At 41.3% G+C, this 25,802-nt stretch overlaps 1 protein-coding gene across 1 annotated transcript in view; it reads left to right on the top strand.

Annotated features, from left to right (window-relative positions):
* Positions 1-25,802, top strand: part of LOC131697383 (high mobility group protein HMGI-C-like) — an 80,454-nt gene that overhangs the window by 39,677 nt on the left and 14,975 nt on the right. Inside the window, exon 4 of the mRNA XM_058985572.1 lies at positions 22,720-22,752. Coding sequence (XP_058841555.1) covers positions 22,720-22,752 — 33 coding nt within the window. The remainder of the gene's footprint in view (positions 1-22,719; positions 22,753-25,802) is intronic.

Genomic DNA, 25,802 nt, shown 5'->3' with positions numbered 1-25,802 from the left:
AGCTATGTTTATATAGTTATACAGAATTGTATATAAACATATATATGTTTTTATATTTTCCATAAATCTGTATTTTGCTATATATGCACACATACACACACACACACACACATATATATATATATATATATATATATATATATATATATATATATATATATATACACACTGTATAAAGAAGAAGAAAAGTAATTGATGAACTCAAAAGTCACTATTTTAATAATTAGCTACAATGTTTCGGCTCCTGTCTTCTTCAGATTGCACGGTAGTTTATTGGAAATGCATGTAACCACTCATATAACCCATAATAACAGGCATTCTAATAGAGTTTAGAGTAAATGTGTATGTGTATATATACAGTAACAGACTACATTTACGATGGGGCATGTAAACATTTAGACAACACCGTACATTTTTAATGTTTGGAAACCCTAAAGTAACTATTAACGGCCCTACAGATTAACAAATATTTTTCTCCTTTAAAAAAAAAAAAGGTGTTAAATACTTCATAATAGCACCACCCTAAATGTATTACCCTGATTATTGTAAGCTGATTCCTCTGTATTTGTTATTGTATGTAGATATATCAATGAGGGGGTCTAGAGATCACCCAGACTGGATTGATACAGAGTTAAAGATCACAGAGTTAGATGCCAACATGTATACTGTATGCCTGTGAATATGGAAAAGACTTTGAATGAAGATTAAAGTAAAACAAAAAAATTAAAAAATTAAATACTATACTATGTATTTATGCAAATGGACAAATTGGACAGATGGCAAATATTAACCTCCAAACGGGTAAGATTCCTAATGGAGACATGTGCTTCCAATAGAATTTTTTTTTTTTTTTCCAGCCAAATGAATTTAAAGCAGAGTGTTTGAATTGTTATGACACTTCGGCCACTTTTTTAAATATTATTTTTATTCACAATTATCTTCACACAACACAGGAGAGACGTTGGAGCTGTCGTGGGACATCTTCTCCCGTTACCTAACTTCTTAGACAAAGCTCTCCAAAACATTTCCTGAGCAAGGGGAAAGAAAGAATACGTCAACACTTCACTATTTCTGAATTACAATTGAGTGCAGTTTGATTTGTATAAAAAATATATCAGGAAAATGTAAAAACGATCTATCCGGAATGCAGATTCGGTGAATGTTTTAAATCTAGGCTCAATACCAATATCTTTACTTTTTGTTGCTTGTTAGCAATAGACTTTTGGAAATCACAATACAGTATTTTAGTTAATCCTGTAGCATTTTGTCGTCACTAATTACTGTTGCTACCTTGGAAAGTTTTTTGTTGGTGAGTACAGTTCAGTATAGAAATGTGTGGCAGAATAATTAGTCAGTTTGATGTTTTTAGGACACTCGGTTGCTACAACTTAAGGGAATTAGGCATGTTCTCTTCAGAGGTGATTGGGTCGTGGAGAGCTCTGATGGGTTACATAAGCAGGTACAGCACCGATCTCCTCAAATCAAATGCTATGCTCATGTCCTCGTGTTTTACTTGCTTAGAAGCCATGTTGTTGACGGTTCCACCCCTGTCAGCCCCCACTTGGAATGAAGGGGTGGCGGTCGTTTTCACTCTTGCTGGACCGTGGTTGGGCTTGTGTACCGTTTCTGTCTGTTTTTGAAAGGGGTGGGCGGTTACTTCCAACTAAAAATGGCCTTCTGCCATTGAGAAATCTCCCTACAATGACATATCAGGGGTGCTCTTTAATTTGAGTCCAAAGTGGAATTGTAGATGAAGTAATGTATTATACAATAGTTCTTTCCAAAGTCTTTACCCCTACTAAATTAGCATTTGAATGCTGTTCACTATTCTAGTATTATTTTAACCCTTTGTGGGACTAGCTCCGACATTACAATTTTCCCTTTCCGGTCCAAAAAGACGTAAAACACAGGTCTCTATTCATTTTTTCTCCAGAAAAAGCCAAGAAAACCATTTAATGGCCGAGTGAGACCGATAGGAGCTGAGAGAAGCTGAAAAAAAAAGAAAAAAAGAGGCAGATCTGAGCAATACACATAGCCCCGGCACCACAGAGATAACACGGACATAAACAAACAAGATAGCTGCTTCTGCATCCAGCGCTCAAAGAATATCACAGACATTTGCAGAGCTTTTTTGAGATGTAATAAAATAATGACTTGGATTGCATTATTGAGGAGTTTGGTGATAAAACGAGTGATCAGGAGATGATTTATCGGTATGCAGTACTATCAAGAGGTATGTGAAAAATACAGCAAACAAGGAGTGGGCCGGGGCTGGAGATGCAGTACTGAGTGTCCTGTTGATATGCAGTGCCTTTTTAACCTGTTTTACTGTGAAAAAAGATACTTTTAAACAGCGTGTCTAAAATAAACTGCGCATGTGAAAATAAATTGGACCTGATGCGCCTGAGACGCGCTGAATAAATGGACCACAAGGGGTTAAATGTTAAAGTTGGCGTTGTACCAGTTAGAGACTTCAATGATCAGACTCACTGTGAAAAAAAAGGATTGTCAATCACAGCGCAGTTGTCATTAGTAGAACCCTGTGTTATCCCGCTAAAACATCTGTCAGTCAACATTTAATTACCTGTCAATCACCTTATTTAAACCATAGCCAGCTTCCTAATTCTCGTCTTGCTTTTCAATTTGCGGTTACCACGCAGACTTGTAGAACCAACCTCAAAACAAACCTTTGTTTTCAATCAGGATAAAATGACTACTCACCCGAGGCAGCTTTCGTTTTCATCTGATTCAGATGAAGAATTTTTCTTTCCTTCTGGCGGTCTTCTTCCAACAAATAATCCACTGAAAAAACGTTCAAACAAATCCGCCCGTCCCACTTCTCCGTCTGACAATGCTGCTGCTTCAACCTCTGCTTATCCAGTTTTGCCCGCTGCCATTCCTCTTCGTCGCTCTAAACGCATCAGAACTCAGGATGATTCTCCAGCGCAACTTTTTTACAAAGATTGGCTCATCGACAAACTCCTGAAAGCTCTGTTTAAAAAAGGATTGCCCATTGATGTAGGAAGCGATCGGGCTGCTTTATTTATTTCATACTGTAATTCCATATAAGCCAAGCTTGTTTTTCCCCCTCAAAAGGCACAGCAGAGATCCAAGCTTGTCATCCCTGCAGCACAGGCTCCATTTGTTTCTGATTCAGCTACCACAACCCCTCAGCTCTCAGTTTCATCTGATCCTTTCTCCGATTTAAATTTACAGATTTTTAACAATATCAAGCAACTCATTCACCCTCTTTTCCACCTCCATTTCTACAGTCTCTGATCGCCTTGATGCAGTTGATAACAGAATCACTTGCTTGGAACCAGCAGGCATTTCATCCTCATCAGGGACACCAGCTGCAGCACTCGCTTTTCCTGCTGCTTCAGCCACGCCCACACCTGTCCTTGGGCTGCCAATCTTTACTCTAGCAACTGCCTCTAGTTCAGGATCCTCTTCTGCTTCAGTTGGTCATCGCAACTCTCTCCTTAACTGAGACGCAATATTATTGAAGGCAAATACGTTAATTTGGCCAGTCTCCAGAATTTCTGGATCACAGTGACTGTGGAGATTTGTCTTTTACTCTCAAATCTCAGGATCCTAGGCTGTATAAAAAACTCACTGTTGGAGAATTCATGCTTGTATTTTCTGTTTTTCGCGATGTCCTTTGTGAAGTTTATGCTCAACGACGACAAGAACTGGATATTTAGTTAACATTGTTACACACTTGGTCAGATACGGTGGTACCATTTTCTTTGAGTATCATAAAACTTTTTCAGCAAAAGCAGCTTCTTGGTTAGCATTGGACAATACACTGATTGACTCTCAATCCAATCATGATCTTTAATAGATTCTTCAGTGGTCTCAGTGCTTGTGGAGTTTGTGCTTCCACTGCCCATTCCACCTCTCTGTGTCCTCCTCTTCAGTCTCCTCATCAGCCTCAAACTATTATTCCCCTACTCTCATGCGTCTGTAGTTCCTCCTATCCATTCTTCAGCTCCACCTGCTTTTTCAACAAGCAATGGAAGACCCATCAAATATTTTGGAGGCAGACAGCTGTGCAATAATTTCAACTCCTCATTCTGCATGTCCAAAAAATTCAGTTTTTACATATGTGCATTCACGTTCCATCTGCCCTCTTCCATCTAAAAGCTATTCATCATTACTAATCGCCTCCACCCCATCAACATCCCGGCTCTATCAGATGATCTTCAAGATCACCCTGATCGTTTTCTTGTTAAATATCCAATTTCTGGCTTTTCTAATGTTTTTTCTACTGGTTTAATATCAATCCCTTCTTTTATTTCCTGTAAAAACCTCCAATCTGCTATAAAACAACCAGAAGTCGCCAATTCTCTCATCAATTTCGAGATCTCAAAGGGATTCATGGAGGGCCCATTTTCAGCCCCTCCCTTCCATCAATTCTGCATTAATCCTATTGGAGTAGCTGGAGTAGGAAAATGTCAGACAGGAAGCGCCTCACCATCGACCTCACTGCCCCTCGCAGCTCTTCTATCAGCAACATTAATTCTCTCATTCCCTCAGATCAGTTTTCTCTTCATTACATCACCATATCTGATGCTATCCATTCCATCAAAATATCAGTATGGGGTTCCTGGTTAACTAAAGCAGACATTTCCGACGCCTTCAAAGTCATACTCCTCTCGCTCCGTCATCTTTTTGGTATCTGTTGGAAGTGGCAATTTTACTTTGTTACTAAACTAACTTTCCGCAGCAGCCCTACGATCTTTGATTCTTGCTCAGAAGCCCTCTGCTGGATTTTACTCAATATTAATCGCATCCCCTTTCTGCTACACTTATTGGACGACTTTCTCCTTATATCTCCTCCATCAGCCCCTCCAGCTGAAGCACTCTTAGAACTCAGGTCTCTCTTCTCAGCAGTCGGCATCCCCCCTCTCAGAGGAGAAAACCATTGGTCCAGTTCACTCTCTTGAGTTCCTAGGAATAACTCTGGATCCTATCTGATTTGAAGCCCGACTGCCTTCCGATAAACTGGGGAGAGTCACACTCTCATTCAATCTTTTGAGATCAACCACTCCATTTCTAAACAGGACCTTCTTCCACTCCTGGCACATTTCAATTTTGCAATTTGCATCATTCCTCAAGGTAGGACATTTATTTCTCGTCTTCTTGCTCTTTCTAAAACTGCTAAAAATAAATTCTCACATTAATATTACAACTGAAGCCATGAAAAGACATTAGGATGTGGTCCTCTGTCTTACAGCACTGGAATGGCCTTTCTCTGTTTTACGATGATGTCATTTCTGCCCCCCATGACCTCTCACTCCATACGGATGCTTCTTCTATCGGTTTTGGCGGAATTTTTCTTAATCAATGGTTCTCAGCTGTCTGGCCTCCAGAAATCAAAAATCTTCCTCTTAGCTTAAATCCACACTCTTACTTGAAGTATTCCCTATCATTGTTGCAGCTCATCTTTGCAGCCGTTCCTCTTCCCCTCTAATTATGCAACTTCTCCGCTGACTAGTCTGGACTTGAGTTACCAATAATTTTATTTTGAAAGCCCCACACCTTCCAGGTATCACTAATAACATGGCTGACGCTCTTTTTCGTTTACAGATCACGCAATTCAGACGTCTGGCTCCCTCAGCTCAACCTTTGTCCCATTCCTCCATTCAGCGAACTGGTTTTCAACTAAAGTCATACATTCGCTATCTTTTGTCTTCAGCTCATTCTAAGCCATCCTTCCTTCCCAATCGCATTGTCCCATTCATCCATATAGTGCAGCAACATCAACAGCCAACAATAAAATCAACCAGTTCTTCCTCAGCGTTGAACTTTTACATTCACTCTTCTCTCCTTGATATTATTCCATTAAACAAAGTATTTCTAGAATGCCCGGATCACCAGAGGTTTCCTCCCACAAAAGGCAGTGTTTTTCCTCTCCGCCCGAGCGGTTAGATTAGTTAAATAATAAAATAAATAAATAAATAAATCAAATAAATAATTTAAAAAATATATAATTGTAACTAATCACTAACTTTTTTTTGTAACTAACAATTTTCTCTCTTCTTTATTATTAATATTATTATTATTATTTTTATTTTTTTATTTATTTATTAGCAGACGCCCTTATCCAGGGCGACTTACAATTGTTACAAGATATCACATTATTTTTACATACAATTACCCATTTATACAGTTGGGTTTTTGCTGGAGCAATCCAGGTAAAGTACCTTGCTCAAGGGTTCAGCAGCAGTGTCCCCCACCTGGGATTGAACCTACGACCCTCCGGTCAAGAGTCCAGAGCCCTAACCACTACTCCACACTGCTGCCCTCTACTCCACACTCCACACTGCTGCCCTCTACTCCACTCTTTGCATTGGTGGCGCAGTTGCGGGGAGCAGGGGGTCCTCTTTTGGGGGCAAGTGAAGCTCACTTCCCAACCTTAGAGAGGTCGACTACATCGCATTGCCCTCCGAGAGGAAGGTTCCCTGCTGGCCACTGTCTTTTTTCTGGTAGTCCCTTTATGCAGGCCTGGCTCCTGCCTCATGAAAACATGATAATCGCAAGTGACAGCAGACAGGGCTTTGAGGTCTAATTCCTGATTGCATGTAATAATCTTGCTTTTTATTGTTCCTCTACCTCTGAACGAAGCAGCTAAACTCCCATCGGGAAGCAGCCCCGAGGTCAGGTTTAATGATGTGGGGAGGTGAAGTTGTGCTGGAGACCTGTGTAGAATCATGCAGGGGTCACCAGGGAGGCAGGCCTCTCCAGCGCTACGCCCCATCCTGCAGCAAATTCATTTTCCTGTTACTTCCACAAAATTGGGTCTCCAAAGAGCAGTGAAAGTAACAGTTACAAAAAAAAAACTGAATGAAAGCTCATGCATGTAAAAAATAACCCGAATGAAAGCACATGCATGTAAAAAAAACGAATGAAAGCACATGTATGTAAAAGAAATGTCCCTCTCTTCTTTTGGGGGAGGAGGGGGAGGGAGAGGGGGCTCCAGGGGTGTGTGGATAGATGATGTAACAAACTGAAGGCCCCTCTGGAGCACGGGTCAGTGACAAAGGAAGCTGAAGAGGGGCCTAGTCGGCAGCTACAGACCGCCTGTGGGTTTCTTTCAAAAAAAGTAAAAGAATGCCTGAAGTACGATGAGAAATGTCTTGAATGATTGGATTTTACTTGGCAGCAGAGGAAATCCCTTGCTCATCTAGCTTGGTGTCAGCACCTTCCTATAATTCTGCCACACAGACACTTGGAGCTGAAGTCCACCATGACTGGCCAGGTTCCAGAGGCAGCCTGTGGGAACAATCCCCAGGGAAACACACCTGGAACACAAATACTGCACCATCCCCAGGGAAACACGCCCGGAACACAAATACTGCACCATCCCCAGGAAACACACGCGGAACACAAATACTGCACCATCCCCAGGAAACACACGCGGAACACAAATACTGCACCATCCCCAGGAAACACACCCGGAACACAAATACTGCACCATCCCCAGGAAACACGCCTGGAACACAAATACTGCACCATCCCCAGGAAACACGCCCGGAACACAAATACTGCACCATCCCCAGGGAAACACGCCCGGAACACAAATACTGCACCATCCTCAGGAAACACGCCCAGAACACAAATACTGCATCTGGGCTCTGAGGCTCCGACATCTCAACTGTCATTCTGTTTCATTCCTGAGAAATCGCTGAGCTACTTGTCTACACACGCTCTACAACACGCTAAGACTTCTGTACACTTTGATCGTTTTATCCATAACTTAAACACAAAAAAGATATGCTAAGGAATCTTTAATAAATTCAATGACACACGTTTCCACCAGTAGTCTTTCTCAATGCCTGCTTCTTATGCACAAGGTATTGTTGTGAATGTATTTTCAAACAGGCACCTTAACAGCTCCTTTCTACTTGATTGTACTACAAAAAAAATTAGCCAAGCATTTATGACTTGTTTTAAAATCTCACGTCAAAGAAAGAGATGCTGTGCGTTATGGGCTCAGGCCTGTGCAAGCACTGTGGTCATTCAGCATTCTCTTTGTAGGATGTTAAATCAGAAGGAAAAATGATGCTCAGTAGAAACATTCTCTGTAGGTAGTCAGGACGATCCAACGTCACCTTTACTGTGCCAGAAATCCTCGCGCCACGCTTTGCAGCTTCCATGAATTTGAATGAAAGATAAGTTCTGATAAATTCCAGAAACAAGCAGTCGTATTTAACTTGTGAAATCAGGGATGCCATGCCTCTCTCTCCTCATCTTACCTGCACACTGTACGCCACTAAACCCTTATGATTGCCATTGTTGTCAAGGGTTTATTATCGAGCAATATATTATGATATATAATATTATATGTTATGATGGATTCCATTCATCTTTTCTATATACAGTCTATTGCTATTTTCATTTAGCACAAGCCAAACGTAGCTACAGATTGGCCCTTATAAAAGTTTTCCATGGTAAAAGCACAGCAAAGTGTAATAATAGCCCAGTGCTTTACAAGTTTGAGAGCAGTACTGTGAATACGTTTGAAGAGAAGTGGTTTTCTGTATATAGAGCACAGCAGTGTAAGAAAACACAGTAAGTGGTGCTTTCACATTGCATCTGTGAGGCACAAGCCTGATGTGTAGCATACAGTATTGGATTTGTCAACAGCACAGCGTTTCATTATGTGGGAGGACCGGCCTCCAGACTGAAAAGGAGTTCAGATAGTGGAGTGTTAGGCGTGCCCCTGGGGCTGGGGACAGTGCTGCAGGCTACTTGTCACTTCTCTGACATGCTGTTGCTAAAATTAAGTGTTTAAGGTGGGGAAGAAAGGGTATCTAGCAACTTCCTCTTTCCAGAAGAAGCAGGCCACTGTCAGAGTGTGTTCACAAAAGAACACTGAGGTAGGTAAGATTTACATGCGTGTCGTCCTGCGTACTGTCCAAACAATACGCAGCCCAGTAAATTTGGAACCACTGTGGCTCCATTCTACCAGCTTCATCCCATTGTAGCTGCTCTTGTGCTACCATTGCCCTTTAGTATAGAACCATTGCATTGCCTGTAGCTTGCCATCCTGTCCTGTTGTACAAAAACGTGATGCATACAGGTGATATTTGACTTTCGTGCAATGTCTGGTTGCAGATTGCAGACTGCAGATGGAACTGGCTGCAGCCCCGGTTTGATACTGGGAATGAGATGAGACTTGAGTTTTACAGACTGGCTTCATGGTGCAGATGGAAATGTGTCATTGGTCTGAATGGTTATTTTCTTGATTCAAAAAGAATCATTTGGGGCTCCCGAGTGGCGCATCCAGTAAAGGTGCTCCGCGTGGAGTGCAGGATGCACCCTATATTCTGGATGTCGCCGGTTCGAGTCCAGGCTATTCCTTTGCCGATCGAGGACGGGAGCTCCCAGAGTGCGGCGCACAATTGGCCAAGCGCCGCCCGGGGGGAGGGAGGGTTAGGTCGGCCAGGGTGTCCTCGGCTCACCGCGCACCAGCGACCCCTGTGGTCTGGCCGGGTGCCTGTGGGCTTGCCTGTAAGCTGCCCAGGGCTGTGTTGTCCTCCGACGCTGTAGCTCTGGGTGGCTGCATGGTGAGTCTGCAGAGTGTAAAGAAGCATGCGGCTAACGGCACGCGCTTCGGAGGACAGCGTGTGTGCATCTTCGCCCCTCCTGAGTCAGCGCAGGGGTGGTAGCAGTGGGCTGAGCCTAAAAATAATTGGGGAGAAAACAATAAAACTAATTGGCGACTACTAAATTAAAAAAAAAAAAATGAAGATGAAGAAACTGACAAATTAGAATGTTAATGTGCCAAGACTGCAGCTCTCCTGACCTCAGCATGCTTATATGTAGCTCTGGCCGTGGCAAAGGAAATGAGCACATGTGGCTATCCAAGTGAGAGAAGAGCCTGGTGTTCAAGAACCGTGGAGTGTGCCGCAGGCAGGGTTGAGACGCCTGTTTGACGAGGCATGTCTGAAACGGCTCCAGATAACAGAAAATGCTGTCAGTCAGTCTTGGAGGAGAGGATCTTCGCACGGATTCACGGGCCGGCGCTTATCTGTTCCATTGACACATTGACTTGGCACTGTGGCAAGAACTTGCAGTATCCATAGCGTTTAAAACACATTTGTAATTGGCCATTTTGATATGAATGTTTCGTAACTTTTACAGACATTCAGAGTTTCAGCTAGGCCCTTATTCATAGTTCGCTGAAAAAGGCACTAGCTGAAACGTTTGTCTCCTTCACTTCTTACACAGTAGTTGTACCTTATTATGTACTTTCCAGTGATTCCAAAGGCAATGCGTCATACTGCGCTGCTTGTATAAAAAATAACGATTACCAATTTAATAGAGCTCAGAAAAAAAGATTGTAACTGTTCAGCCCTGTTTTCTATTTAATGATATAAACATGAAGTCATGGTCATCCCGGTAGTGTATTGTATGTCCCTTGTTTTAGTGACTTGCTGAGTTTCATTGCCCGTTATAGAGCATGGCCACCCTCCCTCCCAGTGTACCAGGCAATGCTCTGTGCTAATGAATGCCCTCTGAGAGAAGTGCTGGGGGAAGGCAGGGCCGCCAGGAACAAGCCAAGTCTAGATTGTTGTGGGAATGGCATTGAGAGGCGAGGTGTAAAGTATGCACATCTTTCATTGTGGGCTATTTGTGTGATGGTCAGTGACCATGAAATGCCAGGAGAAGGAGGACAGAGGCCCCTCCCTCCCTCTCTCCCTCTCCCTTGCTTCTCTGTATCTCCAGCAGCGATCCTGAAGCCTGACGTAATGTAAGGGGGTAATGAAAACCGGGTGAAAAAGAAGGAGCATTTCAACACCAGAATTAGGGTGTTCAGTTATTCACTTTACTGACTGTCTGCATTCCGCGCTTTCTTCATGGAACAGGGTTCATTATGATCTTTCACAATGTTCCTACTTTCTGGCATTTAGAATATTGATCGGTTGGGTGCAATCTGTGAATATGTAGACGGGGTATTATGAAGCCAGGTAAAAACATATGTGAAATGAAAAAAAGATACGCTCCAAGCATGCAAAAACAAATCATAAAAAGGTGTTTTTCTTTTCTAAAATTCATAAGTTGTTTTTTTTTAAAAGGTAGACATCCACAGTGACATTTTAAATTTCTCTCACCTCTATCTTTACCCCTAACACTAACTCTAACCCTATTTTTATGATGTTTGTAATCACCCTGCTCAAAACAAGATCAAAGCCTGTTAGGGACAGATATATAGAAAACATATACTCAATACTGGAGAAGCAGACCCTAGAACAACACAAAGTGATTGCAAACATATTATAATATACTCAATACTGGAGAAACAGAGCCTAGAACAACACAGAATGATTGCAAACATATTTAAAATGTAATAAAGCTGCCTACTGCTTAAAACTAAGCTTTTATCTGTTAAAGCTTGTAACTTTTAAATGGAAAAAGGGGTTTATCTACTTCAAATTAAAAAGCGCCATCCCTTTATCAGTTTCATTAGCCAGACGAAGTAAACAATAACAAAATAGTTATTATAACGAAACAAAGAGTTTTAATGTTTAATTGTTACTTTACTGTTTTGACAGAATAAAAAAAAATAATGCAATTTCTCACACTAACCTTCCAGTGCTCAGTACATTAATTAGACACTGTGAGTAGTAAATAATAACTTGATTACAGAGTGAACTTGCAAGACTTCCTTTAGTAAAATATTGCCTTGCTCCAACAGTAGTCTAATGTCACCTTTCCCTGTCACTGTGAGCAGGCTGGCATCTGTTTAAAAAACCGGGAACCTTTCATTAATTGTTTGGAAAAAGTTTTTTTCTCTCGTGCATATCGACTGAATTGTTTGTAGTTTCAACTGCAGAATGAACAAGACTTGCACGATGTGGAACTCTCTCAGATTCCGTGTTTGGAGTGCTTGTGTATTTAAAGCTCAGAGGGTGTCGATGCCACTGTCCAGCACTGGTTCAAATAAGAACACACTGTTTACAGTCAACACAATAAAAGTTCACGCTTCTTGTGTGCAGACTTTTCCTGAGCTCCGGCAGGCCCTCCCGCGTGGCTCAAACATCCCATGGTGCTTTGCTGCAAAGCGGCAGTCTTGTCTGAGAATGACAGTTAAACATTCTTCACATTCTTGACCCCGGGCCCTAGAGGGTTTTAGCTTCAAAAACAAGAAAGAGAAAAAAAAAAACTTTCGAGTTTTACAACCTAGAGTTTAAGTGACCTGACGGTTGCTATTTGCAGGTCTTCGAATTGTTTTTCAGACGTTCCTGCCTCAGCAGCTGAAGTGCAGAGCAGCTTTCCCCTTCGGAACCTTTTTTTATTCTCCTAACTGTATGAATGGCGATGTACTGAATGTTGGACAACCTTTACTTAGATCATAAGGAAAAAAGGTTTGCTGGAGGGCTTGAAGCAGTGCATTCTTGGTGCGGATCGGGTTCTGGTAATATTGTGCACTCGCTGCAGGGGTTGCCACATTCTTCCCTTTCCTTTCACACCCATGAACCCCGGGCAGCTATTTGGGGATTCAGGTCAAGCCCTGCTATCAGAGATGTGTGGGGGGGCACTGCATGCAGGTGATGGATAGCGTCAGCAAGGGGCAATAAGGAAGAGTGTTCGCTGGCAAAAGAAAGACAACCTCGTTCCTTCCCGCTTGCAATAAAAATACAAAATATATAAATAAACAGAGACAGAGCCCTTGCTTGTTGCATGTTGTTTATTTGTGTGTTGGCATGGTAACAGCTGCAGGTCGGGGTTAACCCTTTAGCCTCCAAACAAAGGGTGGAAATAAGACTCCCATTGCACAGCAGTTCGATCCATTCTTGGTTTTACTATGAGTTAAATAAGACTCCCATTGCACAGCAGTTTGATCCATTCTTGGTTTTACTATGAGTTAAATAAGACTCCCATTGCACAGCAGTTTGATCCATTCTTGGTTTTACTATGAGTTAAATAAGACTCCCATTGCACAGCAGTTCGATCCATTCTTGGTTTTACTATGAGTTAAATAAGACTCCCATTGCACAGCAGTTCGATCCATTCTTGGTTTTACTATGAGTTAAATAAGACTCCCATTGCACAGCAGTTCGATCCATTCTTGGTTTTACTATGAGTTAAATAAGACTCCCATTGCACAGCAGTTCGATCCATTCTTGGTTTTACTATGAGTTAAATAAGACTCCCATTGCACAGCAGTTCGATCCATTCTTGGTTTTACTATGAGTTAAATAAGACTCCCATTGCACAGCAGTTCGATCCATTCTTGGTTTTACTATGAGTTAAATAAGACTCCCATTGCACAGCAGTTCGATCCATTCTTGGTTTTACTATGAGTTAAATAAGACTCCCATTGCACAGCAGTTCGATCCATTCTTGGTTTTACTATGAGTTAAATAAGACTCCCATTGCACAGCAGTTCGATCCATTCTTGGTTTTACTATGAGTTAAATAAGACTCCCATTGCACAGCAGTTCGATCCATTCTTGGTTTTACTATGAGTTAAATAAGACTCCCATTGCACAGCAGTTCGATCCATTCTTGGTTTTACTATGAGTTAAATAAGACTCCCATTGCACAGCAGTTCGATCCATTCTTGGTTTTACTATGAGTTAAATAAGACTCCCATTGCACAGCAGTTCGATCCATTCTTGGTTTTACTATGAGTTAAATAAGACTCCCATTGCACAGCAGTTCGATCCATTCTTGGTTTTACTATGAGTTAAATAAGACTCCCATTGCACAGCAGTTCGATCCATTCTTGGTTTTACTATGAGTTAAATAAGACTCCCATTGCACAGCAGTTCGATCCATTCTTGGTTTTACTATGAGTTAAATAAGACTCCCATTGCACAGCAGTTCGATCCATTCTTGGTTTTACTATGAGTTAAATAAGACTCCCATTGCACAGCAGTTCGATCCATTCTTGGTTTTACTATGAGTTAAATAAGACTCCCATTGCACAGCAGTTCGATCCATTCTTGGTTTTACTATGAGTTAAATAAGACTCCCATTGCACAGCAGTTCGATCCATTCTTGGTTTTACTATGAGTTAAATAAGACTCCCATTGCACAGCAGTTCGATCCATTCTTGGTTTTACTATGAGTTAAATAAGACTCCCATTGCACAGCAGTTCGATCCATTCTTGGTTTTACTATGAGTTAAATAAGACTCCCATTGCACAGCAGTTCGATCCATTCTTGGTTTTACTATGAGTTAAATAAGACTCCCATTGCACAGCAGTTCGATCCATTCTTGGTTTTACTATGAGTTAAATAAGACTCCCATTGCACAGCAGTTCGATCCATTCTTGGTTTTACTATGAGTTAAATAAGACTCCCATTGCACAGCAGTTCGATCCATTCTTGGTTTTACTATGAGTTAAATAAGACTCCCATTGCACAGCAGTTCGATCCATTCTTGGTTTTACTATGAGTTAAATAAGACTCCCATTGCACAGCAGTTCGATCCATTCTTGGTTTTACTATGAGTTAAATAAGACTCCCATTGCACAGCAGTTCGATCCATTCTTGGTTTTACTATGAGTTAAATAAGACTCCCATTGCACAGCAGTTCGATCCATTCTTGGTTTTACTATGAGTTAAATAAGACTCCCATTGCACAGCAGTTCGATCCATTCTTGGTTTTACTATGAGTTAAATAAGACTCCCATTGCACAGCAGTTCGATCCATTCTTGGTTTTACTATGAGTTAAATAAGACTCCCATTGCACAGCAGTTCGATCCATTCTTGGTTTTACTATGAGTTAAATAAGACTCCCATTGCACAGCAGTTCGATCCATTCTTGGTTTTACTATGAGTTAAATAAGACTCCCATTGCACAGCAGTTCGATCCATTCTTGGTTTTACTATGAGTTAAATAAGACTCCCATTGCACAGCAGTTCGATCCATTCTTGGTTTTACTATGAGTTAAATAAGACTCCCATTGCACAGCAGTTCGATCCATTCTTGGTTTTACTATGAGTTAAATAAGACTCCCATTGCACAGCAGTTCGATCCATTCTTGGTTTTACTATGAGTTAAATAAGACTCCCATTGCACAGCAGTTCGATCCATTCTTGGTTTTACTATGAGTTAAATAAGACTCCCATTGCACAGCAGTTCGATCCATTCTTGGTTTTACTATGAGTTAAATAAGACTCCCATTGCACAGCAGTTCGATCCATTCTTGGTTTTACTATGAGTTAAATAAGACTCCCATTGCACAGCAGTTCGATCCATTCTTGGTTTTACTATGAGTTAAATAAGACTCCCATTGCACAGCAGTTCGATCCATTCTTGGTTTTACTATGAGTTAAATAAGACTCCCATTGCACAGCAGTTCGATCCATTCTTGGTTTTACTATGAGTTAAATAAGACTCCCATTGCACAGCAGTTCGATCCATTCTTGGTTTTACTATGAGTTAAATAAGACTCCCATTGCACAGCAGTTCGATCCATTCTTGGTTTTACTATGAGTTAAATAAGACTCCCATTGCACAGCAGTTCGATCCATTCTTGGTTTTACTATGAGTTAAATAAGACTCCCATTGCACAGCAGTTCGATCCATTCTTGGTTTTACTATGAGTTAAATAAGACTCCCATTGCACAGCAGTTCGATCCATTCTTGGTTTTACTATGAGTTAAATAAGACTCCCATTGCACAGCAGTTCGATCCATTCTTGGTTTTACTATGAGTTAAATAAGACTCCCATTGCACAGCAGTTCGATCCATTCTTGGTTTTACTATGAGTTAAATAAGACTCCCATTGCACAGCAGTTCGATCCATTCTTGGTTTTACTATGAGTTAAATAAGACTCCCATTGCACAGCAGTTCGATCCATTCTTGGTTTTACTATGAGTTAAATAAGACTCCCATTGCACAGCAGTTCGATCCATTCTTGGTTTTACTATGAGTTAAATAAGACTCCCATTGCACAGCAGTTCGATCCATTCTTGGTTTTACTATGAGTTAAATAAGACTCCCATTGCACAGCAGTTCGATCCATTCTTGGTTTTACTATGAGTTAAATAAGACTCCCATTGCACAGCAGTTCGATCCATTCTTGGTTTTACTATGAGTTAAATAAGACTCCCATTGCACAGCAGTTCGATCCATTCTTGGTTTTACTATGAGTTAAATAAGACTCCCATTGCACAGCAGTTCGATCCATTCTTGGTTTTACTATGAGTTAAATAAGACTCCCATTGCACAGCAGTTCGATCCATTCTTGGTTTTACTATGAGTTAAATAAGACTCCCATTGCACAGCAGTTCGATCCATTCTTGGTTTTACTATGAGTTAAATAAGACTCCCATTGCACAGCAGTTCGATCCATTCTTGGTTTTACTATGAGTTAAATAAGACTCCCATTGCACAGCAGTTCGATCCATTCTTGGTTTTACTATGAGTTAAATAAGACTCCCATTGCACAGCAGTTCGATCCATTCTTGGTTTTACTATGAGTTAAATAAGACTCCCATTGCACAGCAGTTCGATCCATTCTTGGTTTTACTATGAGTTAAATAAGACTCCCATTGCACAGCAGTTCGATCCATTCTTGGTTTTACTATGAGTTAAATAAGACTCCCATTGCACAGCAGTTCGATCCATTCTTGGTTTTACTATGAGTTAAATAAGACTCCCATTGCACAGCAGTTCGATCCATTCTTGGTTTTACTATGAGTTAAATAAGACTCCCATTGCACAGCAGTTCGATCCATTCTTGGTTTTACTATGAGTTAAATAAGACTCCCATTGCACAGCAGTTCGATCCATTCTTGGTTTTACTATGAGTTAAATAAGACTCCCATTGCACAGCAGTTCGATCCATTCTTGGTTTTACTATGAGTTAAATAAGACTCCCATTGCACAGCAGTTCGATCCATTCTTGGTTTTACTATGAGTTAAATAAGACTCCCATTGCACAGCAGTTCGATCCATTCTTGGTTTTACTATGAGTTAAATAAGACTCCCATTGCACAGCAGTTCGATCCATTCTTGGTTTTACTATGAGTTAAATAAGACTCCCATTGCACAGCAGTTCGATCCATTCTTGGTTTTACTATGAGTTAAATAAGACTCCCATTGCACAGCAGTTCGATCCATTCTTGGTTTTACTATGAGTTAAATAAGACTCCCATTGCACAGCAGTTCGATCCATTCTTGGTTTTACTATGAGTTAAATAAGACTCCCATTGCACAGCAGTTCGATCCATTCTTGGTTTTACTATGAGTTAAATAAGACTCCCATTGCACAGCAGTTCGATCCATTCTTGGTTTTACTATGAGTTAAATAAGACTCCCATTGCACAGCAGTTCGATCCATTCTTGGTTTTACTATGAGTTAAATAAGACTCCCATTGCACAGCAGTTCGATCCATTCTTGGTTTTACTATGAGTTAAATAAGACTCCCATTGCACAGCAGTTCGATCCATTCTTGGTTTTACTATGAGTTAAATAAGACTCCCATTGCACAGCAGTTCGATCCATTCTTGGTTTTACTATGAGTTAAATAAGACTCCCATTGCACAGCAGTTCGATCCATTCTTGGTTTTACTATGAGTTAAATAAGACTCCCATTGCACAGCAGTTCGATCCATTCTTGGTTTTACTATGAGTTAAATAAGACTCCCATTGCACAGCAGTTCGATCCATTTGGTTTTACTATGAGTTAAATAAGACACACCTGAGCTTGTTAATTATACACTGGGGCTAAGCAAGCTCGTAGTAAAACCTGGAATGGGTGAAACTGCTGTGCAATAGGGACTTATTTCCATTCCTGCAAACATTCTTGATATCAGTGGGCGTTCTGAAATTGGAACCATTTTCAGCTGTCTTACATTTTTATTTAAATATTTTTATTAAAATGTATTTCTGTCTAAATATCTCTCACTAATGTAGATTTGCAGTTTAAATCTGATGTTGGTAAAGTACTTTCTCAGTGTAACCTTTGTGTATAACTGTGTGATATTAGCTGTGGAAAACCAAGCAAAAGCATCAAAATGTTTTGGAAAGCCTCTTGTAATATGGACTGTCTCTTGTAATATGGACTGCCTCTTGTAATATGGACTGCCTCTTGTAATATGGACTGTCTCTTGTAATATGGACTGCCTCTTGTAATATGGACTGTCTCTTGTAATATGGACTGCCTCTTGTAATATGGACTGTCTCTTGTAATATGGACTGCCTCTTGTAATATGGACTGCCTCTTGTAATATGGACTGCCTCTTGTAATATGGACTGTCTCTTGCCTCTTGTAATATGGACTGCCTCTTGTAATATGGACTGTCTCTTGTAATATGGACTGTCTCTTGTAATATGGACTGTCTCTTGTAATATGGACTGCCTCTTGTAATATGGACTGCCTCTTGTAATATGGACTGTCTCTTGCCTCTTGTAATATGGACTGTCTCTTGTAATATGGACTGTCTCTTGTAATATGGACTGTCTCTTGTAATATGGACTGCCTCTTGTAATATGGACTGCCTCTTGTAATATGGACTGTCTCTTGCCTCTTGTAATATGGACTGCCTCTTGTAATATGGACTGTCTCTTGTAATATGGACTGCAGGTTTTGCCCACGGCTGGCTTGAGAAATGACAGTGGTGTCTGATTCCTGTGGGTTCATGCCATCAAATATCAAGCAATGCTTGTAGAAATCCATACAATGGTAGTTTTAGATCTGCCATAATGGGTGCTATTTACAAATCATTATTAATTCAGGCATTATGCAGTTATTACATTTGGGAGGCTAATTACCAGAAACGTGCCCTGCCTTCCTGCAGTTCTGTGGTCTGTGAAAGAATGGCACTTGAGTTATCTGTGTAGGACACAAGAGTGTTGTAGAGGGGTGATTCAGAACCACACATCCAACGCTATGAATGGTGCTGTGTGAGGAGAGGACTTCTAATGCCTCTGGTATGTGTGTATTCTGAGGTGCAGCAGTTTTGTGCATTAGGAAGAAAAATCCTGTGCAAGGCTTGTGTTTGGTATGTAGAATAGTAATATCTAATTTCACTCAAGCTAAAGGTTTATAAAGGTTTACAGCGGTGAGTTTGCACAGTCATTTTGCACTTCCCCATGCTTTTCCCACTTTGCATATACCATAATTTACCACGGTTTGCTATTTAAAAAAAAAATGTTGGTCTTTACAAAGCATACCAGTGCTTTACCATGCTTCACTGTGCTTTATTACACTGCTGTGCTTTTGCAATGTGAAGTTTCAAATAAAATGTCAATGTATGGTAATATTTCTATATAAGAGAAGTGTGATGTTTTATACAGTATGTGCTTTACAAAAGATCAGGACAGTGTGGAAAGCCCTCAATATGTATTCATTTACGTTATTGAACTGGAAGGATGACCATCTCTGGTCAAACCACACAGCACTTTGTTGTGCAGGTCCTATATTGTTCTGTATACGTTGTTCTGTATATGTTGTTCTCGAGCCTTGCCTATTTCTCTGTGATCATGAGTTTATATTATATATACTGTATATATATATATATATATATGTGGGGTGGGGTGGGGGGGCTTTTCTTCCTCATTGTCTGAAGGTTTTCAGATGCAAGCCCCCTTTGAATCGTGGCAGTGTCCTAATTCACCTCTTTTGGAATATGAAAACAATGCAGTGATACAATGGGCTCACAGCTTACCGAAATGGATTTGGGTTGAGGGAGGTCATTAGCGGGATGTCCTGTGGTGGACAAAAGGGAGTCTTGAGAGGAGGAGAGCCTTGGACCAGGTCACAGCCACACACTTACCACACAGTGAGTGGAGGAGAGCCTTGGACCGGGTCACAGCCACACACTTACCACACAGTGAGGGGAGGAGAGCCTTGGACCGGGTCACAGCCACACACTTACCACACAGTGAGGGGAGGAGAGCCTTGGACCGGGTCACAGCCACACACTTACCACACAGTGAGGGGAGGAGAGCCTTGGACCGGGTCACAGCCACACACTTACCACACAGTGAGGGGAGGAGAGCCTTGGACCGGGTCACAGCCACACACTTACCACACAGTGAGGGGAGGAGAGCAGGCTTCTCATTTCGCGGGTAAAAGAAAAAATCATCTTAATTAGAAATCTTAGAGTAGTGTAAAGCAGAAGTCATTAGTTCTCCTACTGTTGTCTCTGCAGGTCATTTTAAATACTGCATGTAATAATTTTTTATTTTAGTGCAGTTAAGCTGTTGTATGTGTACATTGTGTATGTATTTATGTACATATATGTATGTGTAAATGTACATGCATGTATTTATGTACAGCATGAATGTATGTACTGTATGCATGAGCATGTGCAAAGCCAAGTCAGAGTAAAACTATTTTCTGTGCTTTGCTGGGGTATATAAATATATTACAGGGCCAAAAGAAGACTTTCTAACTGTATCAGAAATACACTTTCATATTAAATTTTTTCATATGGAGTGCTGGAATGCAGTGCTTCTGGGTATCGAACAAAAAATTGCATTGTGCTAGGAGATAACAGTATACAAGCCCTTTTTTATGAATGGCAGCCGAAATGTGTTTCATGCAACATGTTTCACAAAAAAAAAAAAAAAAAAGAAATTGAAGCCAAGGCATAGTCTGTTTTTAGCTGCTTGATGATGCCAAAGTCTTGGAAAGCGCATTGGCAGCTGCACCCTCAAACAGCACAGAGAAGTATCCGAGGACGTGTGTTTGTTTGGTGTTCTGCGGAAGGGGCAGCCGGTAGAATCACAGTGACATATACCAGGCAGGGTGCCAGATCTGGCCTGGATTCAGATATTGTCTTTCCCTTCATTAAACTGTCAGGGGCCTCATTCTTGGAAAAATGTTGGCGAGGTGGCAGCCCTTGCAGAGGGCTTTCTGTGAGGTGCAGAGATGTGTGTGTATGCGGGGATATGTGTGTGTGTGTGTGTGTGTGTGTGTGCATGTGTGTGCAGGGATGTGTGTGTGTGTGTGCAGGGATGTGTGTGTGTGTGTACAGGGATGTGTGTGTGTGTGCAGGGACCTGTGAGTGCATGGTGTGCAGGGATGTGTGTGTGTGTGTGCACAGGGATGTGTGTGTGTGTGTGCAGGGATGTGTGTGTGCATGTGTGCACAGGGATGTGTGTGTGTGTGTGTGTGTGTGTGTGCAGGGATGTGTGTGTGTGCAGGGATGTGTGTGTGCGCGCAGGGATCTGTGTGTGCATGTGTGTGTGTGTGTGTGTGCAGGGATGTGTGTGTGTGTGTGTGTGTGTGCAGGGATGTGTGTGTGTGTTTGTGTGTGTGTGCAGGGATGTGTGTGCAGGGATGTGTGTGTGTGTGTCTGTGTGCAGGGGTGTGTGTGTGCGCAGGGATGTGTGTGTGTGTGTATGCAGGGGTGTGTGTGTGTGCAGGGATGTGTGTGTGTGTGTACAGGGATGTGTGTGTGTGTGTGTGTGCAGGGATGCGTGTGTGTGTGTTTGTGTGTGTGTGTGTGTGTGCAGGGATGTGTGTGTGTGTGTGTGCAGGGATCTGTCTGTGCATGTGTGTGCAGAGATGTGTGTGTGTGTGTGTGTGCAGGGATGTGTGTGTGTGTGTGTGTGTGTGTGCAGGGATGCGTGTGTGTGTGTTTGTGTGTGTGTGTGTGTGTGCAGGGATGTGTGTGTGTGTGTGTGCAGGGATCTGTCTGTGCATGTGTGTGCAGAGATGTGTGTGTGTGTGTGTGCAGGGATGTGTGTGTGTGTGCAGGGATGTGTGTGTGTGTGTGTGTGTGTGTGCAGGGATCCGTGTGTGCATGTGTGTGCAGGGATGTGTGTGTGTGTGAGTGCAGGGATGTGTGTGTGTGTGTGTGTGTGCAGGGATGCGTGTGTGTGTGTGTGTGTGTGCATGGCTCACATGAATGCAGCGCCCGCAGCCAAGAAATGCTGGGATTTCAAGAGCTGTGGGAGCCAGACAGCCAGGGAGGAATGTCTGGGGGCCGTTTGATGTGGTTTGGTAGTAAACATGCATGCAGGTGTAATCAAAGAGGAAATTAAAGAGGGTGGGAAAAAGGGATAAAGGACAGGGATCAGCAAACACGGGCGTGCGGTTTGTGGACAGAATCAGTTTCTTCTCGTTTCTGGATTTATGTAAGGGCAGGCGGGCAGCCCGTGCTTTAAGCTATGCCAACAGGGCTGCCCCTGGAAAGTGGTTTGATCGAAGAAGTACAAGGAGTTCTCGGCTCAGATTTTCCCTTATGAAATAGATGAGTTCAGATCCTGCTTCCACACAAACCAGTGAAGCGGGCTTGCATGCAATGGGGCTTTAGAGTAACCACTGTCCAGGTCATTACAGTAGAACTCTGGTATGGAGAATATACACAATGGAATTTGGTTATAGTATACAGTCCTTCTTCCACCTGTCAGTCAGTAAATGCACACTTATACTGTCTATATTGTACACTACTATTAAATGTATGTCGGCATTCTCTGCTTGGGGCATTGTAGTTTGTTGTAAATGAGGAGTAGTGCTTTTTTGATGCAAAAATATGTTTCAGGCAACAAGTTGCAGGGGTTCAGTAATGTGTGTATTTTCATTCAAACTACTTTAGCTGCAATACTGTAGCAGGTGTATCCTGTACTAGCAGCCCTTCACCCTCTCAGGCATGACCCGTGTCTGAAATGAATGTGTGAGGACGGATGTACAGTGTGGGATTTAGAACTTCTCTTTCACATTGTGTCCTTTCACATGCAGATTATGAACAATATAAGAGTCTTTTCTCACACTGTTTTTTTTTCTCTTTCAGCCACAGCAAGTGGTCCAAAAGAAGCCTGCTCAGGTGGGTGATTTGAACTCTTTACCTGATTCACTGTCAAAACGCAGCGGAATTCAAGCTGTGTCTGCCTGCCTGTCTGTCTGTCTGTCTGCTTGTCTGTCCACCTGTCTGTCTGTCTGTCTGTCTGCCTGTCTGCCTGTCTCTCTGTCTGTCTGTCTGTCTGCTTGTCTCTGTCTGTCGGTCTGCCTGCCTGCCTCTGTCTGCTTAAATAAGTCATGACATGAGTGATGCCTTAATAACCACATTAAAACACTTCCAAATAATGTTTTTGAAATAATAGAATAACTTAATAACTAATCAAATTATTTAAATTATTGAGTCTGAGAGCTGGATTTGAACCAACCTTTAAGTTTAACTGTTCAAATATATATTTTTTATTTATTTCTTAGCAGACGCCCTTATCCAGGATGACTTACAATTGTTACAAGATATCACATTATTTTTTACGTACAATTACATTATTTTTTTACACATTATTTTAACATACAATTACCCATTTATGCAGTTGGGTTTTTACTGGAGCAATCTAGGTAAAGTACCTTGCTCAAGGGTACAGCAGCAGTGTCCCCCACCTGGGATTGAAACCACTACTAACCACTACTCCACACTGCTGCCCATTATTATTATTAATAATAATAATAATAATAATAATAATAATAATAATAATAATAATAATAAAAATAGGCCTGCCAAGTATATACATGCACTTTGTTTATGCGTTTATATTTGAAAATAAAAAAAAGACAGCAAAAGTAATCTCCAAATGCAACATTCAGCCACCAGGTGGCGCTATGTGCTTAAAATAACACCAAAGGTCAACATTAATACATTAAAAGGGAAATGGTTTCAACTATGGCATCCAGCTTCTTTAGCATGTCTTCATGTTTCTCTTTTGTTCACATCCCTTTAACAGCAGAGGTGAACACGTTTACTGCAGCCTGTCGCCAGTGGCGACGCGTAGTGGGGGCACGCCTGGTCACGTGCCCCCCCAGATTTCTGCCAGGCAGTGGCTTAGCCACTGTGTTAGGATCGTTCTCACTGAAACATGTGTAAGAAATAAAGAAATTGCATTATTGTTATATTTTTCACTTCCCATCATAGTCTATACGGGGCGGACGCAGCACGGGCAGCGCTGATTTTTCTTTTCGCTTACGGAGCGGACTCTTTATTTACCGCGTTGCTGTCAACCAATGAGAATACATAAGCAAGCTGCACCACACACAGATGCATGTAACATATAGGCTATGACTGTATCTGCTATGTAGCCTAACTACTACACACATAGATGGTGTAGAGGACATCTCCTATGTAATGAGTAGCTGATGTATTTATGTAGAATGCACTCGCCTCACGACCTATCTTACCTGACCTCTCCAGCGGCCAGCTTACTAATAAGATTATAATTTTTCACGGATTGTGCAGCGAGCTTCATCAAGGGACAGTAACCAAGTCCATCCAGGTCTTGGAGATGGAGGGGTAAATGTACAACCTATTATTAATTGAGTAGCCTAACTAAAGAAATAATCAGAATGAAACCAGTTCTGGATGCTGCTGAGAGAGAAACGGCAAAACTGTTTCATTTCCTGAGTTCGCTTACCTATTAGTTTTCATGCTGATTATTTGTTTCGGGCTACAGCGCATCCGTCAGCTCAACAAAGCCTGATAGGCTAGCGAATGTCAGTGCAGTGTGATACCATAATAATGAGTGGTTGCATTTGCTGTCAATCAACCACGTTTTTTTTTTGGATCAGCTGTTCGTACATTTTTTTTTTTTTTAAAGGCGCTGTAGTTATGCAATGTAGTTAACGCAACTGTGTGCACGACTCCCTCCTCCCCTGAACCTCCAGAAGATTAGGTACCACCGGCAGTCCTGCGTCAGTCAAACGGTAATTAAGTGAGTCAGGATTTGTGAAATTAAATAAAATGGTTTGCTTTGCTTTGAACACCAAATGTCAGTTAACAAAAATGAACAACAATAAGTACAAATGAAATTATATATTATATTAAAAGTCCTTTGCTTTGTATTTCCTTTTTGGTTTTTAATCGGAAGTGTTCTAAACTGAATCTTTTTTTTTTGCACAACAGTGTATTTGGTTATTGGATCTTCTGTTAAAAAAAAAAAAAAAAAAAATTGTTTTTTATTTTTCGAAAATAAAACGTCAATACACTAATAAGAAATCAGGTTGCCAATTGCACCACTGTGACTACTCACCTTGAAAAAGTTACCATTTCCACCCTCTCCTGAAAAAAAATCCTGGCTACACCACTGTTGCCAGGGTTTATTATTTAAAAATACGTAAGTGTGCAGTTTATTTCAAACTTTCAAAACTTAATAACATAACCAAAGAGTGTCTAAGACCCTTCACCTTCAGCGAAAATATGTGCTAAAAACAGAGTGAATTTGAGCCCTGTTAAAATGGCAAAAAGACAGCTACATTTGGAGTTTTTCTACAACAAAAAAGCTAAACCACCAACGACAGAGACATCAACAGAAACCGAACCTGACTCTTCTGTAGTTCAGAATGTTATTAACAGCACGAGAGTGTGACGATACTTCCATTTCAAACGCTCAGGTTAGTGCAGGTGCAGCTGTCTGTCGATAAGAGACCCTTGCCTATTCCTAAAGTTACAATTTCCCCATGCTATTCCTAATGCTACTATGCATTTACCATAGTTTATCTTGGTTTGCCATGTTTTTTTTTATATGCTTTACCATACCTCTCTGGGCTTTACAATGCTTACCTAAGCTTTACCATGGTAAACTTTTAAGAGATCTGAGAGAGAGAGAGAGAGAGAGAGAGAGAGAGAGGAGAAATGGAAAGAGTACACCGATTTTCAGAGAGCGAGAGAGAGAGAGAGGAGAAAGATGAAATGGAAAGAGCACACCGAGTTTCAGAGCAGGAATTAACAACACGAGCATGAGCTCATGCAGCCTTCCTAATCTTGGCTGAGGAAAGAATGAGACCTGCATGGAGGATAATGTAAATCTTACACTACATTCACAAGAATCTCTTTCCGTTTCCATCTGTTTCCTTCCAAATACCCTCCCAGAT

Source organism: Acipenser ruthenus, chromosome 14, assembly GCF_902713425.1.
Source record: "Acipenser ruthenus chromosome 14, fAciRut3.2 maternal haplotype, whole genome shotgun sequence".
Taxonomy (NCBI): domain Eukaryota; kingdom Metazoa; phylum Chordata; class Actinopteri; order Acipenseriformes; family Acipenseridae; genus Acipenser; species Acipenser ruthenus.
This window is presented reverse-complemented; position numbering and strand designations above follow the sequence as displayed.